Source organism: Peromyscus maniculatus, chromosome 5 (genome assembly GCF_049852395.1).
Source record: "Peromyscus maniculatus bairdii isolate BWxNUB_F1_BW_parent chromosome 5, HU_Pman_BW_mat_3.1, whole genome shotgun sequence".
In the NCBI taxonomy this organism is placed as follows: domain Eukaryota; kingdom Metazoa; phylum Chordata; class Mammalia; order Rodentia; family Cricetidae; genus Peromyscus; species Peromyscus maniculatus.
In genome coordinates this window covers 58,668,806-58,689,047 of record NC_134856.1, presented here as the reverse complement: position 1 = coordinate 58,689,047, position 20,242 = coordinate 58,668,806, and the positions used below count along the sequence as shown (strand labels likewise).

Below are 20,242 nucleotides of genomic sequence, written 5' to 3'. Positions count from 1 at the left end.
GTAATGAACCCCTTAAGCTACCTGCAAAGTCCTCTCAGAGCCATGTGGCACCCCCTTAACTACTCAGCTCTTGCTTGTCCTCAACAGTGATGGCTCTCAGGGTATCTCTTATGGCTTTTGGTTTAGTGATGGTTGGAGAGGAAGGTGCCTGATTACTTTTCTTCTGGGATCCAGTCTGGATTGAAAACTACTGCTGGTTATAGATATCCCGGTCTGAAACAACTGTATGTACCACTTTTTTCTTCCTTTCGTGACATGGTGTTTGAAGTTTCACAGAATGCTCCAAGTTCTGATGTTACCTGACTGATTATTTCCTTCTGATGTCATTGCTCCAGTACTCCATCTGTCATATTCCTGTGTAATGGATAGGGCAGCATTCAATAAAAATCCTGAGAGGGGTTGGGCTGTAGCTCAGGTGGTAGGCAGCTTTTCATAAAGCCTTGGGTTTGATCCCTAGCACCACATAAACTGTGTGTGATGGCACAGACCTGTGATAGAAGGAGTTCAAGGTCGTCCTCAGCCACCTAACAAGCTTGAGGCCCCACCTACCTTCATCCCGATGCCTCTGTCCCAGCACAAGTTCTTGGTATTGTCTGGATCTTACTAAGCTCCACAGATACTCCTTCTCCTGTCCCTAGACCAAGACAATACTGATTCCAAAGGAATCATATTAGACTATGTGAGGCAGCACAAGAGTCCATCTTGGGTAGTGATGATGGGCAGGGCAGCTGAAGCAGCAGTGGACAGACTAAAGTTCTCCCAGGTAGATTCTGTTTTGGTTTAGGTTCTTTGGCTTGCTTGAATGTTGTTGTTGTTTGAGACATGAGAGCTTTCTGCTAAGCAGTCGAGGCTGGCCTTGAACATCCTCCTGCCTGTCTCCCAAGTGCTGGGATGACAAGTGTGCTCTACCATGCCCATAGAGTTGGTTTGCTTTTAAGAGGAAAAGAGTCCTTGCAGGTACAAGTGGTCACTGACATGAATGATCAGTGGCAGTAGAGGAAGCTGTAAGTGATAAGGACTGGACTAAGGGGGAGTGAGACAACAATGTGGGGGATGTATTATGGCGGACCTGTATGACATATGCTTGTCAGGCATTCAGCTCAAGACATGGTAAGTGGTTCAAGGAGCAGAAATCAAAAGCTTGAGAGGAACTTGCCCAAAGGAGGCTAGGGACCTAATGGGAGCGGAAGAGATAAAGAGAGAACGAGAATATCAGAATTTTAGGGGTAAGGAGAGGAAAAGAGCCTGTGCTGCAGGAACCTTAGAGAGTGTAAACCCAGGGAGGGAAACTGAGGACCCACCACAAGGCTGGGGCCCCGGATCATGCACAAAGGTAAAGGTTAGGATGCACACAGCAGAGGTGGGCACTTCTACTCAGGGTTCTTAGTGAAAACAAGGAGCTGATGGGAACATGGGAAGGACAAAGGGCTGGGCCAGGCTGATTTAGAATTAGAAAATTCTGTCTATCTATAAATAGAATGGAAAGTGATGAAAAACTAGGCAGGGTTAGACTAGAGAAAAGTAGCTGACAATGTGTCACAAAAATGCCAGTGCAAGCTTCACACTGAGTCAGAAAACCACAGCCACAGATGCCATGGGCACCCCATGAGACCACACAGTCTTTCAGTCCTTAAAGTGGCCCCACCCTCCAGGAGGACATGAAGGCATTTCAGGCACATGCTGTATATAAAGTCTGCTTTCTCACCTGTGTGTGCTGTCCCCAAGGTGGCCAGGCCAGGTGTTCCTTGCTAGGTTCTTGTCCTCCCATGGCCTCACTGCCAAGACCCTCTAACCCAAACACCACTGCTTTCACCTCCAGAGAGCCTGTCCTATGTCCTGCAGTGTTAGCCCATGCCAGTTTTTGAGGTACAGCCCCTGGGTCCTCCTTTATTAATGAAACTGTTCCCCACTCTCCCCAGCTGTGTTCACTACAGAGCATTTCACACACTTCTTAGCATCTCTTATTCATGCTACAATTAACCATAACTTCACCATAAAACCGTAACCAAAACTATGCTGCCTCAAGGGTGATTCTTCCTCAGATGGGAAGCTGTTTTTCCTATAGCTGGACCAATGAAGTAGAAAACAGGACTTGGAGATAACCTATCACTGAGGCCTTACCACTAAGGAAGACCACTAGGGGACTCATCTCAGTAAAGTAACAACAAAAGGTGTTGGAATGGGGATGCTAGTGAGGGTCATGGGGACATGGCAGTAAGGAACAAGCTATATGAGAAACTGAAGGACAAGGAGGAAGCCAAGGGGTAAATGTGAGAGTAGGCTTGAACAAGGGAAGAGACTCAAATGCAAGGTCTCTGTTAGTGCCTACTGCAGACCAGAAGTAGCAAATCTGGGATGAAGAGATAGAGTGGCAAGGTCCCCAGGATAGACCCTGAGGTAAAAAATCATGCCTACAGGAAACAAAAAGGGGGCTGGGAATGGGTAAAATAACCACAGATGGAAGTGCAGGGAGTTGAGGCTTGATTCACAGAAGTAGGAGAGTGGTATAGTAGAATATTCCTTTACACATGTGTGAAGATGCATCACTGTGATTGGTTTAATAAAGAGATGAATGGCCAATAGTTAGGCAGGAAGAGGTATAGGAAGGACTTTAGGGCAGAGAAAGAACTTTGGAAAGGAGAAAGTGGAGTTGCAAACCTGACAAAGAGGGAACAGACATGCAGGAGAGGTAAAAGCCACAAGTCAAGTAACAACATGTAGATGAATAGAAATGGGTTAATTTAAGTTATAAGATCTAGTGGCACAAGACTAAGCTATAGGGCAAGCTTTCATAATTAATAAGTCTCTGTCATTATTTGGGAGCTGGCTGGCAGGACAGAGAAAGGCTCGTTACAGTTGGAGATGGCCAACTGACTCAGACAAGATCCTTAGGATGACAGGAATTACATCTGTTGAAACTGCATCCTGTCCACCACATAGATTGTGCAGGAAGGATAGCAGGGAAGGTGAAATAAAGAGAGGAAGAATATTTAGATGCTCAAGAGAATGAGGATCACAAAGTGATCATTTAGAAAGCCATTGGACAGTGGCTTTTTAAAACAAGTGGGAGAGCTTAACTGGGCACTCTGGTGCAAGCCTGAAATCCCAGCATTTAGGAAGCTGAGGCAGGACAATCAGTTCAAGGCCAGCATTGGCTACACAGCAAGTCAAAGACAGCCTTAGCTACAGAGACTCTGTCTCAGAGTAAGTAAGCTCAGCAGGTACAAGGCTAGAAATGAATTGGAGTAACCCCTGTGACGTGTCATTGAAAGCACAACTGAACACACGAAGCAGCAGGGTGTGAAAAGAAAAGGGTCTGTGAGGAACTGCGTCAAGGAGACTGCAGAGGACAGGCTCTGGAGGTTACCCACTACGGCCCACAGAGAATAGCTGAGGGCAAGAAGTTACTGTCTTCTTTGGTGTCCCCTCCCCAAACATTCTAGACCGCCCCAGCAGTGCCCCACATGGTGCCTCCTCAGCCCCAGCTCCCCTCACAACTAATGCCCCATCACATGTCCAAATCAGGAAGCCAAGTGATTTCAATCAGTTCTTCTAGATCTACCACCCCATTCCCATGTCCTCCACTCCATGCAAACAGGTCTCTCCCTTCAAGACTTGCTTTTCTGTCACTCATTATCAGTGGCCCTGCTAGAAAGTAAACATTGCACCAGGACTGTTCTCACACCTGACTTACACAGGGATATTGTGCACCTGTTGAGTGGCTTGGCGTTTGAGCTAAAGTAGGCCTACAAGGTTACTAGTCCAGCATCAGCCCCTGTGCCTAGGTCTCTGTGGTGTGTTCCTCTGAAAGACCCCTAGTCTGAGCCCTTGGAAGATGCTCTTTAGTCCTCTGAATCAGCAAGGCAGATCTGAAAATGATTTGCTTGCAAGATTTAAGGTCACAGAGAAGAGACTGAGGCACCAGTAAACACTTAAGGAATGGGAATCTGTTGAGGACCACACTTCTGTTACAGCACTGTTGAGAAGGCTGAAGATCACATTCCCCCTCCAAGGGCAAGTTCTTTGGCCACAGAGTTCCTTGAGTAGCACCACAGCACCACCATCAGGACACCTGAAGAACTGCTGTGCCTGCAACTGGATTAACCTGGAATCCAGTTAGCTTGGTGAACTCCTGCATTGTGTCATCTGGTGAACCTGCAGGAGGATGAATCAGGCACTGCTCTACCAGGTTGGGGAGCAGAGAAGGCCAGAGACTATAGCTTCAGTTCCATCTGTCTATAGCAGGAGCCCTTGAAAGACCTATTACTCCCTGTACCACATCTCCAGGTGACCAAACCTCCTTTGAAGGTTCCTGCAGCAACTTCCTAAGTAAAACAAAATCGCCAAAGTGTACCAGCCCACTCAAATCCAGTTCTAGTTATCTCTGAAGGCCTAGGCAGGGGGAGAGGAGAGACAAGACAGCCATGCAAATTGTTTCCCTTCAAGTCTACCAGAGCAGGAAATAAAATCAGACTTGAGGATAAAGCACAGGTTTGTCACAGGTATCCAAAGTATCTAGTTCATATTGTCTGTTCCAAGCAGAGTAACTCAAAAAAGTAGTGTATGAAAAATAGGAGTTGTGATATTGTGGGGCCAACTGGTAATCCAGCACTAGGGAGACAGTGGAACATCTTGGTGAATTCCAGACCAGTGCATATGTCACAAGAAGTCTACCTACTTCCTTCTTTATGAACACGCATCTGCTTATCGCACACAAGTCCAGCTCCAGAAAAAACTACACCTGTTCAAGAACAAGCACCCTAGAGTGAACTTTTCCAGTGAGGCTCAGTGAGGGTCAGCAGCTATTTGCACCTAGAGCAGTCAGAGAGCACCTCCCCTGCTGGCCAGAGGCCTGTGAGTCGAACAAACATACTTGCCACCACCTCTTTTCTGGCTATACAAACACTGCAGGCTATTCAGGTGACTTTAAGACACCTTTCTGTGTTGCACCCTAGTGTTACAATCAAGACCAGGTCCAACAGAAGGCTTCTTGTAAGCAGTCTTTTGCTGCTGTTCTCTTTGAGACAAGATCTCATGTAGTGTGCATGCTGGCCTCCAATTCACTGAGAATGACAAACTGATCCTGATCCTCTGCCTCTACCTCCCAAATACTGGGATCAAAGGCATGCACCACCATACTCAGCTCAATCTTTTCTTCCTTGCTTTTGGTAGTATCAGTAAGAGAACAGGCTGAGTAAGAGAACAGGCAGAGGTAGAACAGTAGCAGTGGCAAAGATGGTCCTAATAGCAGCAACAATAGAAGTGAAAGGGTAGCTAAAGAGTTCTAGAAAGTGACCTGGGGGTGGGAAGTAGAGGGGGCAGAGATGACAAAATCAGTGTAGAGCTGAAAAGGAAGAACTGCAGGCCCTACACAAGGACTGACCATTCAAAAAGCTGCCAAGGCTTAAATACCAAGAGTCTTAAGGCCTAAGAACCATAGAACTCATCACTGTCAAGGGCCAAGCATTTCAGACACCCTGGGTCTGAGAGCTATAACACTGGTCACTGTGAGAGCTAAGGGTCTCAATAGCCAAGGTTGATTCAGCAAGTGTTGCATGCCCCCACTGCCTGCTGCTATTGCTCATGGCTACCAGAAGCAAAGGACTGTAATACCTGCCAAGGGTTTCAAGTCCACAGTAGGTAAGCCTCCAACTTCAGTGTCAAGATGCAGAATTTTAAGACTTGTAAGGCCTACTGTCTCCGGCTCTCTAGGCTTGAAGCCATAATCTTCTGGGTCTGCCAGTCTAGTTCTTATGCCTCAGGCACTCAACGGCAAGTGACTGCCAGTACCAGAAGAACTTCTTGCCCACCCACAATTCCTATCTGTGTAGAACAAACCAAGTGGTGACAGATTCACTTGGGAAAAATCAATGTGTATATTTTCTAGAGGGTAAGTTGGCAATACTTACAGAAGTCTGTTAAAACCAATATGACTTTTTAGTCAGGCTAACTGGTGGTACAGACCTCTTATCCTAATATTTAAGAGGCTGAAGCAGGAAGATCAAGTTCAAGGCCAGCCTGGGCTACAGAAATAAGGTCCTGTCTCAAAATATAAGACACAGTATTCTAAAACTAAATAAACAAACAGCTCATGTGAATTTGTCTTAGGAAATAATCTAGCCACAGGCAATATTCACAAAAGGAAAGTGTGTAAGATTTCTATGTCTGACAATGGGCAACTTATTAAATGAAGCAGCTATGTCTATTCAGCAGAATACTATGTAACATTAAAAATATCAAATATCTTTATTACTGACTCTAACATATGACAATTATTACACAAGAAAACATTAAGTTTTGATCAATTTACTATACATACATACATACATACATACACACACACACATACAACAAAAAGACTAAAACAAGCCATTTCTAAGTGATAATAAAGGCTGGGAAACTGAGACCATTAAAATATATTGTTTAGAGCCAGGTGGTGGTGCACGCCTTTAATCCCAGCACTCAGGAGGCAGAGTCAGGTGGATCTCTGTGAGTTTGAGGCCAGCCTGGGCTACCAAGTGAGTTCCAGGAAAGGCTCAAAGCTACACAGAGAAACCCTGTCTCGAAAAACAAAACAAAACAAACTATATATATATACACATATGTGTGTGTGTGTGTGTGTATATATATATATATACATATATATATAACAATTAACAGTATTTCTTGAACTGAGTAGGAAGTTCTGTAATGAACTTCTGAGACTGAAGTGGGAACAAGCAGGAACCCTGGCTCCTGTGCTAGAACGAGACCTCCCCTACTACCAGACAGGTACATACTGCCCTATCCAGGGCCCTTGCTGCTCCCCCAAGCACCACCAGAATTTTCCGAGGGAAGACACAAGAATGGCAGCTAGAAAGTGTCTCTGTGTTACTTGATTTGAAGGGTACAATTATTCAAACAGGACTTAATTACAGACCCATGTATCAGAAGCAAAACACCAGTTCTACAGTTTCCAGCCAGGAGAGGGAAAAAGAAAAAGGACCACATTAGGTACAGTCATAATGGTCAGCAATTTTTTCATTAAATTCATCCCATCCCAGAACCTATTTCTAGGCTTCTTATGCCACACTTAGTTACAAAAAGATGTACTGAGGCTTGAAGGTGTAGCTGAGTAGCAGAAGCGTGAGATTAGTATATGTGAGGCCCTAGGTTCAATTCTTATCATCCTGGAGGAAGGGATATTAAAGAACACTCAGCTTTAAAAAAATAAAAAAGCTACAAAAATATATAATTCCCAAAGTGGCCATGGTAGTGCATACCTTTAGCACCTGCATGCAGAAGGCAGAGGCAGGTGGATCTCTGTGAGTTCAAGGCCAGCTTGGTCTACAGGCCTTGTTCCAGGCCAGTCAGGAATACACAGTGAGATGCGCGCGTGTGGGGGTGGGGGGTGGGGGGGTGGGGGAGGTGGAGGATAGGGCGGTGGGGGGAGTTTCCATGGTTATTGACAATGTGCATGAGAACTTCAGAAGCCTTATATCCTCTATGGCTCTGAACCATGAAGCCTCTGCACGGTGTCCCAGGTGACTGTGCTTCTGTGGTATGGCCTAGGCTGTATATCTTTTCTCTCCTTCATGCTTGGCCTTGTGGTATTTGAGGTAGTCGTTGTGCAGCTCCTTAAAGACATCTCGTGCTCCAGGCTGCAGTGAAGCCCGCAGAAATTGGATATCACGCTCCATGCAGAGATCCAAGATGAGATAAATTCCCTCCTGTAGCAGGTTCTTCACAGTTGGGTACAAGGTAATCTGGGAAAGAAGGAAGACTCTAAGCACAAACCAGGGACAGATCAGGCAGCATGCTGAAAACTCCGGAGCTCATTAATTAAGCAGCATGAAATTGGTGAGGCCACAGATCCCTGGGCTTCAGACTTTCTAAGACAAAGGCAGTTTCTACAATTAGAATCAATGGTCAATGAATGAAAATATATTCCAGCAGCTTCAAAACTCATTGGGTGGGATGAGCATTAACCACTACTCATCCCAAGCTAGCAATATGAAGAGACTGTTGTAAATCTGATCTGGAAGTAAAAGAGCAAAGCACTGGAAACATCTTTGTATGTTTTCATTGGGACTCCTCACTACACCGAGCAGACAAAACAAGCAGGCCTGTGGGCTGTGGCATCTCCTGACCAACAGGGTCTTCCCAGGACATCTGCCTGTCTCTCACAGGTCCTCCCACAGCACCTAGTCTACAGAAGCACAGGGAATGAATGCAGAGATCTCTCAGACTGTCTTTGCTCTTGAGCATTTAATTAAAGCTAAACATGCTGCCTGGGAGAATTTATGGCTTTCAATAGCAGTCTCTAATGCATATGAAGTATTTTCATTACTAAATTTAAAAATAAGTGAAAGATAAGACCTAGACTTCTGCCAATGGATTCCAGGATGTAATGGCCTTAAATAACCCACAGGGCCTTTTTGCTTTCAAGATTAAAACAAAACAAAAGGAAAAGGAAAAAAATAGACAAGTTTAAACTAGAGATGAATAATGAAGCCAGGAAACCAGACTTCATAAAGTAAATCTTAGAATAATATAACTTATGGGTTCTACTTATCACTTCCCTTTTTGTCCCTCAGCAAAGTGAAATTACTATGTCTCATTTTATTCTCCAGTTAAAAAGTACAAGCTTTTCTTTCATCAAAAGCTTATATGTTAATGACTCATATGCTTGGGGAATATCAAACTTCGATAAAACGGCTAAATACTCATAAGGAAATCAAATTACAAGTCCCCATGTCATTCTAGGACCACTGGAAGTATCTTCTTATACACTTACTTAGCACTGCTGCCCCCTCCCATCCCCCAGCCCAGCCAAAGTTGCTAGGATAACAAGAAGCTTTAATACCAATGTCAGCAAGGGTGTGGGGTAGAAAGTTACTCAACAGTTATAGTTACTAGCAATAGGGAAGGAAGCAATCTAGAAAGGCTGTTCAACCAAATGCTAGAGAAATGCCGACTTCTCTAGCCAGATACTCCACTACAGTGCCCACCAAGAGATCCAACTACCAATGCATGCAAGAGACCCCAATATGAAGCCAGTCCACCAGACTGGCTATTTCCCCGACAGAAAGCATGTAAATGTGTTTATACAAATACAAACAAATGGAAACACATATGCTCTATATTCACCCAACTCTCTGGCACATTGGCATTCATTAATCAAATTCAAGTTCCAACGCCATTTATAGTCCTAAAGTGGCCTGACTATGGGGCACCAATAACTTATGAAGTGTGAAAACAGTGCATGGACATACGCAAACAAGTAAATCTTAATGATAAATTCATCATTTAAAACAGCAATTCCAAAAGTCAGATAAGTTTGGACAAAAATCACCAGTAGCGAATTTCCCAGTGTGTCCACTCTATAGTCTGCTCTGAGTGTCTAGGGACAGCTAAATGTGCTGACTACCCCAGACCCTTCTTTTCTAGCCTCTGCTGGGCTGGATCTATAAGAGTTCTTAGTTCTTGGCTCAGGGGGGACATTTCACTTGCCTGCTGGATAACAAGAAAAGGAAACAGGCCCAAGTCTATACTGGAACCAGAGACCTAGAAGTCCTGAGTCAACTTCAGTGAGGGGCTCCATGACACACATTCCTCAGTCCTGACCATAACTCCATAAAGTTGATCACACTCCACCTCCACCCACCCACCCCCACACCATGTACAGGAAAGCCCGCTACTGTGGGCCTATCACTGCTATTGGTAAAAAGCTCTAAGACTGTGAATGGAAGCCCCTGATGAGCATGTTCAGCCTGGTTTTACCTTCTGTGCCTCTGTCACATACTGAGCCACCAGGAACGGGGAGAATGCGGTGAACTCCTCAGCTCGAGTAGCAATGTGACTATACATCCTTTCTACCAGGCGTGCACTCTCAAGGACCACTGGCAAGTCATCCATGCTTCCTACAGATAGAAAATCATTAACTTTGAAACGGCAAGAGCATTTCTTCTAGCCTTACAATCATATTATAAATAGAATTGGCTGCAACCCTCTCTTACCAGAATCTAACTGGCTTATTTTGTAGACAAAAATAAGGTGAAAGATATATCCAAACATGACAACAGTAAAAACAATATTTCAAGTCTACGAGTTTTTCTAGGGGGTCTGTGACAGCTAATTTTCACTGTCAACCTACTGCATTTTAACAGTCCTAACAGACATATCTCTGGGGAGTATCTAAGAAGCTATTTCCAGAGAGGATTAAGTGAGCAGGAAAGACCACCCTGAAATGGACAACACCATCCTATGGACTGGAGTCCTGAGCTGAAAATGGGGGAAGGGAGTAGAAAAGCCAAATGAGCCCCAGCATTCATCTCTTTCTACCTGACTACAGACACAATGGAACCAACCACCCCTACTTCTGTCCCCATGATGGACTGTATCTCTTCAAACTGTGAGCCAAAATAAACCCTTCCTTTCTTAAGCTGTCTTTGTCAGTATTTTATCACAGCCAGGAGAAAAACAACCAATACAATATCTAACTAGAAAAATCAATACTTCTCAGGATGAAATCTATGATTGCTATCATTATCTTAAAGGAGACAGACTGCTATAAGAGAGGATCAAATGAAAACTATCTTCAAGAGAAATGGTTTATTGAGAGGATTTAAGAGTTCCAAATGATGTCTTTGCCTCCATCAGTTTTAGAAATTGTCTGTGTAAGGTTTTCCTTCCATAGGCCAATGGAGATAAGACACAATGTCATCAGCAAACAATCCCCACCTTACTCCTATCTTCCCAGAGTCACTTCTCACTCCCAGTCCTCCCTTGCTATTCATGTAGGATCATCTAGTTCCTGGGCTGCCTAAGCCTGCTTTGCCTTGGTAGGGAGCTCTGACCCATGCTACAGCACTTCCCAAGCTTTGCTGAGCACAGTGATAGCTATAATTTTATTTATAAATCTGGAAAATGCAAACAAACTCAGGAACAAATGATAGACTGGAGGTTGCTCAGGGTCAGGCCTAATACAGAGGCACAGAACTCAAACAGGAGTTGAAACAATCTATATTTTGACTGTGGTGTGGCTTCACTTTGTTCTTAATTGTCAATTAAACAGATGAATTTCATCATGTATACATTAAACCTCAATAAGACTTATTTTTAGTATGTACAGCAGTTTTTTAGAATAAACACGAAGACATCTTTAATAAATGTAGTTCTCTAAATCAATGTAATTTCTATGAAATTAAGTTAATATTTGGGAAGTATTTCACAAAGCCCACATTGTAGTCATGTGCTTCATGACCTAACATTCTACTGCTTCTCTTTTCAGACAATATGAGTAACTGACACTGATTATTGCAGCCATTGACTTCATTCATAATCCTAAGAGTGTACTAGAACCCAATAAAGAGAATAGAACTGTTAAACCCTTGTGGGTCAAGCACTAAGTACAGAGAATATTCTTGGGATTAGAGAGGACCAAGCTAGGCCAACATGAAGCACATGCTTCCATGCATGCTCAGAACATGTGACAAGGGACAATCTTGATGTAGTATACAGTCATATTGCACTTCCATAGTCCACAGCAAGGTCTGGGTTTGCCTGCCTGCCTCCCTGGGTAGACCAGGGGAGACATCATCATCAGAATAGCATTTTGGGATATTAAACCTTAACTAGAACCACAGACAATCATCATATACCAGCAAAGGCTACTAAAGAGAAGGAACTTGTTATTAGCCTTTCACATGAGTAGAATTTTAATTATTAGGTCAACACATGCACTATGCCAAGCATGGGAGGTGGTGACAATTAGTTATACCACTAGCTAGCTGTCCACAGCTAGGTAAAGGGAAAACTGCAAAATCTGTCATTAGTGACCAACCTCTCATCTCTTCTCCCCCCACCCACTTCTTTCCAGAAAAAGAAATTTCAATCAGAGATGCCAGGTGCATCCACACAGTTTGGGATACAGTAAAATGTGATGATTTGAAATATTAAAAAATTATCTTGAGACAGGAGGATAGGTGTAAGTTTGAAGCCAGTTTGAGCCAGCCAGGGCTACATAGTGAGACCCTGTCTCTAACAAACAAAAGTCATCTTGAGAAATGCCTTGGCTGGGTCGTGTTCTTGTTTTTATCAGTTTGACCTTAGCTAGAGTTATTTGGGAAACAGAACCTCAACTGAAAAAAATGCCTCTATCATATTTCCTGTAGGCAAGTCATGAATAAAACAGTACACTCTCTTTATTAATGATTCATGTGGGAAAGCCCATGCCACAGGGGGCAGTGCCACCCTTGAGCAGCTGGTACTAAGTTGTATTTTTTCAGGCTGAGCAAACCATGGAGAGCGAGCCAGTGAGCAGCAATCCACATGGCCTCTGCTTCAGTTCCTGCCTCTAAGTTCCTGCCCTGACTTCCATCAGTGACAGAGTGCAGCCTGAGAGTTGTAGGCTGAAATAAACCCCTTCCTTCCACCAAGTTGCTTTTGGTCCTGGTGTTTCATCACAGCAATAAAAATCCTAACTAAGACAAGAGGCTGGAGAGAGAACTCTGTGGTTAAGGTCCAGAGGTCACAAGTTCCATTCCTAGCACCCATACCAGGTGGCTTAAAACTACCTGTAACTATGGCTCTAGGGTAGCCTCTCTTCTGGTCTCCACTAACATTAGCTTTGCACACAAAATTTATACACACATACACAAATAAAAATAAATATTTTTCAATAAATTCTTTCTTGAATACTCACTTGATAATCTGAACATTTCTCATGTGAACTCAGTTTGGTGGTTTTATTTTCAATAATATTTATGGCCAGAAACACTGCATGATAAATACACTTGAATCTGTGCACCGAATGCCAATACTCTGAATTACCTTTGTCTTTCTGCCGTCCTTCATGCATAACTGAAAACAATAGTCTATTAAATGAGTTCAAGAAAGATGGAATGGCCTTCAGCATCACCTGTGGTAATAAAGGAACACATAAGTAGGTCAATGATCTTCGTCTGCTTACTTGGCAGGCCATACAGAGAGGTGTATGCCCTGCTGTGCAGCACAGATACTTCTCTTTTTGCCAAAAACACTGAGCATCTGGTTCACATCTGGCTCCTTAACTCTTGTTTTAATATTTTAGGGAGTAGGGGTTCCACATTGCATACATTTCAAAATTTGTAGGACACCTTGATTTAAAATTTGCCGAGTCTGTGTTTTCTCTACACTGGTTCTAATATACCCTAGGAACACACATAGAATTGGTGTTTTTTAAAAAAAGGATTACATAAATTCACTTAAAATGAGGACCAAACCATCCCAAATAACAGTGATGAATAGCCTGCCTAGGACTTTCCTTTGAACACCAAGTCTAAGCAACTCTTTTAAGAAGCCTGCTCCTGGAACTGGAGAGATAACTAAGTGGTTAAGAATAGGTCCTCTTGCCGAGGACCTGGGTTTAATTCCTAGTACCACATAGGAGCTCACAACCATCTGTCTGTAACTCCAGTTCCAAGGGATCAGTCACCCTCTTCTGATATCATGAGCCCTGCATGCATGTGCTGCACATACATATATGCAGATAAAACACTCCTACACATAAAATCTTTTTAAAAAGCTTACTCCTAACCTTCTTCAGTGTCTAAAAACCATCCTCCAAGTACTTCTTCCTTCCCACTTTCTTTTATTTATAAAAATTGTTTTCCTTTGAGACAAAGATTCACTATGTATCACTGGTTGGCCTGAAATTCATATGTAGACCAAGCTGGCTTCAAACTCACAGCATTCCTCCTGCCTTTGCCAAGTGCGGAGATCACAGGCATTCATTACTACATCAGGCAGTTAAAGCCTTTTCTCAATAAACTCTACTTTATTTCATTTAGAAAGAAATAAAGTAAAGAAAGGAAGGAAGGAAGGAAGGAAGGAAGGAAGGAAGGAAGGAAGGAAGGAAGGAAAAGAAAAAGAAGGCTAAAATGACAAAACATGCTTTTTTCATCTCTGTGTGCATGTGTGGTCATGCATGTATGTGAGTGTGGCTGTATGTATGCCACAGCACACATGTAGAGGTCAGAGGACAACCTCAGGTATTAGTCCTTGCCTTCTACCTTATTTTTGTTGTTCACTGCTGTGTTCTCCAGGCTAGCTGACCCTCAACCTTCCAGGGATTCACCTATCTCCACCTCCTATCTTGCCATAAAAGCACTGGGATTACAGACACAGGCTACCATGTCCAGCTTTACTTGGATTCTGGGGATCCAAATTGGGCTCCTCACGCTTACATCTCCCCAGTCCCAAACATACTTCCTTTACACCTGACATCAGAAACACAACCACAATGTCCAGCCAAACAGCAATGAGCTCATGTAAATTGAATTAGAATTAAGCAAAATTAAACATGCAGTTCCTAGTCATACTGACCACATTTCAAGTGGCCAACATGTCTGAGGCAAATGAGTACCACACTGACAATGCAAGCACCACTGAATATTTACTTACTGGACCACACTGCTCTCTATGTTGGACTGAAAAAAAGAGTAAAGCAACAGAACAATTCTCTCTAGTATAATTAATCCAACAAAATTCAGACAAAATCACAGCAAACCTTTCATATTGGCTTTTTGCAACAGGTTTAAGAGGAGGCTATTTTTGTGAAAGCATCCCAGAGCTTCATCAATGCTCTAAGTTCTCTCTGAATTCTTGTTATACTGATGAAAAGTTATCAAATCCAGACCAAACTACCTAGCTCCACAATGACACTTTGGTAACTTCACAAATCTGTGTGTGCCTCATTTTTCTCATTTGCAAAATGAAGATAACAGGTCATCATGAGGAAATAATTATAACGTGAAGTTTTCTCATCATAGCCTCCTCCTAGGTGCCTTGTCAATGTTGGCCACCTGTTACCACATACATTACCCAGATATATGTGAAAGGATTCTAGCTGAGTGTTCACATGTATGTGGCTCTAACCATGCATTGGCTTCCCTCATGAGACCTGAGAGTGTCAGGTGAATGTTAGCTACTTTAATTACTCACATCATCCTGTTAATATTATGTTGTTGAGGTTCTCTACACACTGAAGTCCAAACACACTAAATACTCATGCGTTAGTAGCTTTGCAGGAGTCAGTTTTTTATTCTTACTTTCATAACTTTTAGCAAGATCTGCAATCTCAGATTGTGATAGATTTGTGCTGCATTTATATTATACAGTCACATAATAACCTTAATAATTAGTCAAAACATTTCTTATCAAAGGTAGTGACATAGGAGGCAGGGCCAAAGGTGACAGACGGAAAAGTCTTTGGAACAGCCCATTTCTCTTAAAAAATGGCATTGCTGGAGAGATAAGATAACTTAGTGGGTAAAGATGTTTGCCACGCATGCCTCGTGGCCTGAGTTCAATCCCTGAATGTGCTGGCTGGTTTTAGGTTAATTTGACACAAGCTAGAGTCATCAGAGAGGAAAAAGCCTCAATTGAGAAAATGCCTCCATAAGATCTGGCTGCAAGGCTTTTTTTCCCCCCAGAGCTGAGAACCAAACCCAGGGCCTTGCAGTTGCTAGGCAAGCACTCTACCACTAAGCTAAATCCCCAACCCCGGCATTTTCTTAATAAGTGATTGATAGGGAAGGGCCAGACCTCTGTGGGTGGTGCCATTCCTGGGCTAGTAGTCCTGGGTTCTATAAGAATGCAAGCTGAGCAAGCCATGAGAAACAAGCCAGGAAGCAGAACCCTCTATGGTCTCTGCATCAGCTCCTGCCTCCAGGTTCCTGCCCTGCTTGAGTTCCTTGTCCTAATTTCCTTCAGTGATGGACTATCATGAGGAAGTGTAAGCCAAATAAACCCTTTTCTCCCCAACATGCTTTTGGGTCATGGTGTTTCAGCACAGTAATAGTAACCCTACTTTGGACACTGACCCTCATATAAAAGAGACAGAGAACTGTCTCCATAAATTTGTACTCTGACCTTCAAACACACATCATAGCATGTATGTACACTATCTATTCTTAGATTATCAAAATACTTAGAAATATCTCAACATGTATGTGTACATGAACATATATAGTATCTATGAATTCCTACTGGTCACATATATTAGTGGTGGTGCCTGGTCAAAGAACCAAAAGAACCCTGGTCAAAGGTATCAATAGGCTTAGCCTAACACTCAGATTCAAACCAAGTGGCATTGGTCAAAACATTCACTGAGCCTCAGTATCCTCATCACTAAAATAGGATTACACATGCTTTACAGTCTTACTATGGCAGGTAAAGCAGCAAATGTTCAACAAATGCTACTTGGTCATACTCTCTTCTGTGAGATCTGTGTTCCTAGCCTCTGCATAACATAACAGTAGCAGATTATAAACTCAAGACCCTCACTCCCTTTACCACTTGAATTATAAACCCAACATATCTAAACAAGGTAGCAACTTATTTAAATACATCATCAGCAAACACAAAATAATGGGCCTTCTTTGTATAATATATGACACCACTCAAAGTATCAGACGTGAAAAAAACAACTCAATCGGCCTCAAGAGTAGGTCAAGTATTTCTATGTTTACATACCAGAAATTACTGGAAGCAAAGTCTGTAACAGTGGAGCTTGCTTTTCTTTAGTTTTCTGTCTGTCTGCTTTATTTTTAGTGGTAGGAAGGATAACCTGGGAGCCTTTCTCTTGCACACCACCGAGCAGCCCCCAGCCCTTCTGCTGCTCCTCTAGAAGCTGGCATTCCCAGCTCACATAGGAGCAGCTGCATGCTCTTCCTCTCACCTTAGAGTGACACTGCAAGATGGAGAATAGCACATTGTGCATCTTCAGGAAGACACTGCCAAACTCCAGTGGCTTCAGGTGGTCCAGAGGCACTGTGAGCAAGATGTTAAAAGCCAGACTGACATGGTGAGGGTTGCTGATGGTCTCCTCCCCTTTCCGCAGCAGAACAGCCAGGACGTCAAGAATAGGCTCAACCACTACCAGGGCCACAGGCTGCTCCTGGCAGGCCTCGTGGTGTTGCAGCTACAAAGCAAGACAAACAAAGGAAAGAAAAGAGACGGTGATCCTCCAAAGACATAAAACCACTAAAGCTCTAGGTGACAAAGGAAGTCTGCCTATGCTCTACAAGGAAGTAGTGTGGACCATCAACAATCCAAAGGGATAAGGAGGCTATCATCCAGTCTCCCACAGCCCTGGCTGCTTCACCTCTCACTTTGTGTTGAGTGCATCTACAATGAGACAAGCAATTTCTTAAAAGGAAACAGACACACCCAACTCCTTACAAGGAAGCTGCATGTCAGACACACGTAGCAAAACAGATCATCAGTTCCAAATGCCTCTGGTTATAAAACAGGTCTCATTAAAATTTTCAGTTATGCCAGCCACAGTGAGGCACCCCTTTAATCCCAGCACTTGGGAGGCAGAGCCAGGTGGATCTTTGTGAGTTCGAGATCATCCTGGTCTACAGAGCAAGGTCCAGGAAAGGTACCAAAACTACACAGAGAAACCCTGTCTTGAAAAAAAAAAAAAAAAAAGATTTTCAGTTACTATCCTAGACAATAAGAGAACAGACTCAAGATAGGGCACTTCCCTGTATTGTGGAATATTATTTGAAGATGTGTTACATTTGTTTGTGCTGTGCAACATTTGTTTAATGATGCAAAGATGTGTTGCATTCTTTTATGTTGCATTTGTTTAACTTTGGAGCTGTGTTACTTTGCCTGTCTAAAACACCTGATTGGTCTAATAAAGAGCTGAACAACCAATAGCAAGATGAGAGGAAGGATAGGCGGGGCTGGCAGGCAAAGAGAATAAATAGGAGAAATCTGGGAAGAGGGAGATCAAAGACCAAGAAAAGGAGGAGGACATTAGGGGCCAGCTACCCAGCTATACAGCAAGCCACAGAGTAAGAAGTAAAGAAAAGTATATAGAAATAGAGAAAGACAAAAGCCCATAGGCAAAAGATAGATGGATAATTTAAGAAAAGCTGGCTAGAAACAAGCCAAGCTAAGGCCAGGCATTCATAAGTAAGAATAAGCCTCCATGTCTGATTTATTGGGAGCTGGGTAGTGGGCCCCCCAAAGAGCCAAAAGAGTTTAAAAACAAACAAACAAAAAACTATATCCCTGGGTCATTTAGAGAACACCCCTGTGGCTTCTAGCTTGACAGTATCTAAGGAGGTCTTTGGGTCCTGAATCTTACAAGTGCCATCATTCTGCAGGGAACATGGCTCTGCAGCCTGTCTGCCACACACATTAGAGGCATCAAGTGGGTTCCAACCTGGTGCATATCAAGGTGGTCAACACACACACTGTCATCATAATGGCCACCCATCAGTATGTTCCATACCCCACTTGCTTCACTGTCTGCTCAACACATACAGATGCAGCATAGGCCTTTTGGTTTTACATATTCTTAGGTCAAAAACAAGCAAATTAGAAAACAGGAGGAAACATGCAGTCTAGTTTTCAGGCCCTTTAGCTCTGGAAATATGCTGATTCATGACAATTCTCTCAGATAGCAGAAGTTATATCCAGATGACAATGATGGCAAACAGGCACTGTTCTTTCCTATCTTCAGTAAGAACCTTTGAGCCAGGCTCAATGAAGGGTGCAAACACTAAGACCAGCCTCAACGAACCAGGTGTTTGGTTGTTTTGTTTTGTTTTTGTTTTTTTGTTTTGTTTTCCAAGACAGGGTTTCTCTGTGTAGTTTTTTGGTGCCTGTCCTGGATCTCACTCTGTAGACCAGGCTAGCCTTGAACTCACAGAGATCCGCCTGGCTGTGCCTCCCAAGGTCTGGGATTAAAGGCGTGCACCACCACCGTCCATCCGGTGGAACCAGGCTTTTGTATAAAATGAAACTAAGTAACTGCCAGATAAATTCAACACTTTGGTAGGATAAGAGTATTCCCCTTCACTGTATCACATGCCTTACACACATGTACCCCTCCTGATACCTGACCACAAAATTTTGTGGGGAATCAGCCCTAGGGATCCCCCTTCACCTATTTTGAGTATATGGCCCAAAGTAGCCTCACCTTGTCCTTGCCATTCATCTCATCACTCCCTGTCTTATAGTTCTCAGTGTCCATCCCTCTCACCACCTCCATGCCAGGTTGCTATTGTCTAACAGTGTATACAGACAGAAAACACAAATGGGTTACCTGTTCACGCCACCTTCAAGAAACAGCCCCAGAACCATAGGGTGGCGGATCCCAAGCAACTAGCTGTCTTATAGAAGAGGGAATGTCAAATGAGCTGGAGGGTGCATCTCGAGAAGCTACTCACCATTAGAGCTGTGACGATCTGGGGGCATGTACGCCACAGCAAACTTGCCTTTTCTCCATTGAGTGGGCATTTAAGTAGCAGATTGAGTAGTCTAATGGCACACAAAACAACCTGAAACAAAAGGGCAAACTTTAGAACAGAAATAGCAAATCCCATAGGAGAGGAGATTCTCTTACTTGTACTGATGATAAAATGGAACCTTGTTATTGGGGACAGCGACAGGCCTGGTGAGGGCTGAGTTCTAAGAGCAAGGGCCATCTTTCACATTTGTGCACAGAGAGGAGGCAATGATGATGAACATAACTCGAGCTGAAATAGGGCCTTCAGGCACAAAATTGGTCCAGGACAGCAAGCTCAGTGAAGGACAAAGAATAGTCTAATCATAGACCCCATTTTGCCAAGATGCTGTCCACAGAGGATGCTATTACTTCACTGATCAAGAACTACACAAGAAGGCTGGAGAGATGGTTTAGTGGTTAAGAGCACTGGTTCTAGAGAACCTGGGTTTGATTTCCAATATCCACATCATGGCTTACAATCATTTAACTCCAGTTCCAGGGTATCTGATGCCCTCTCATGGCCTCCACTGGCACAAGGCATGCACAAGGTGCACAGATATACATGAAGGCAAAATACCCATACATATAAAGTAAAATTTTAAAATAATTTTAAAAACCAAAAACGACATAAGGAAGTTTAAAGAAAATATTGGGTGAGATGCTGTGATGGCAGGCAATGCTTTTAACCAGAACACAAGCAGGCAAGTTAAGGAGGGAGGAGACAGGAACTCAGTTCTCTCCCTTTCAGGCTGAGGATTCCATAGAGGTAAGAAGTCTCTTTAGTGCTGGTTCCTTTACGGATCTTTCAGCATTTACCCCGATATCTGGCTCTGGGTTTTTATTATTAAGACCAATTAGGATTCATGCTACACCTGGTGTCTAATATTTGGGGCATGAATTCACAAAAAAAGATGCTTGCCTGTGGCTTTGCAGCCACCAGCACAGGCCAGAGCTACATGTGGCCAGAGTCAC

At 43.3% G+C, this 20,242-nt stretch overlaps 1 protein-coding gene across 4 annotated transcripts in view; it reads right to left on the bottom strand.

The window, feature by feature from the left end:
* Window positions 1–6,222: 6,222 nt before the first annotated feature.
* The window catches only part of Urb2 (URB2 ribosome biogenesis homolog), a 39,388-nt gene continuing 25,368 nt past the window's right edge, over window positions 6,223–20,242 (bottom strand). For all 4 annotated transcript variants that reach the window (XM_076572316.1, XM_042277844.2, XM_042277843.2 and 1 more), the window contains exons 6-10: window positions 19,212–19,322; window positions 16,703–16,945; window positions 12,814–12,901; window positions 9,763–9,902; window positions 6,223–7,745 (exon numbers count right to left, since the gene is read on the bottom strand). In XM_076572316.1, the coding sequence (XP_076428431.1) occupies window positions 7,548–7,745; window positions 9,763–9,902; window positions 12,814–12,901; window positions 16,703–16,945; window positions 19,212–19,322 (780 nt within the window). In that variant the 3' untranslated portion in view covers window positions 6,223–7,547. The remainder of the gene's footprint in view (window positions 7,746–9,762; window positions 9,903–12,813; window positions 12,902–16,702; window positions 16,946–19,211; window positions 19,323–20,242) is intronic.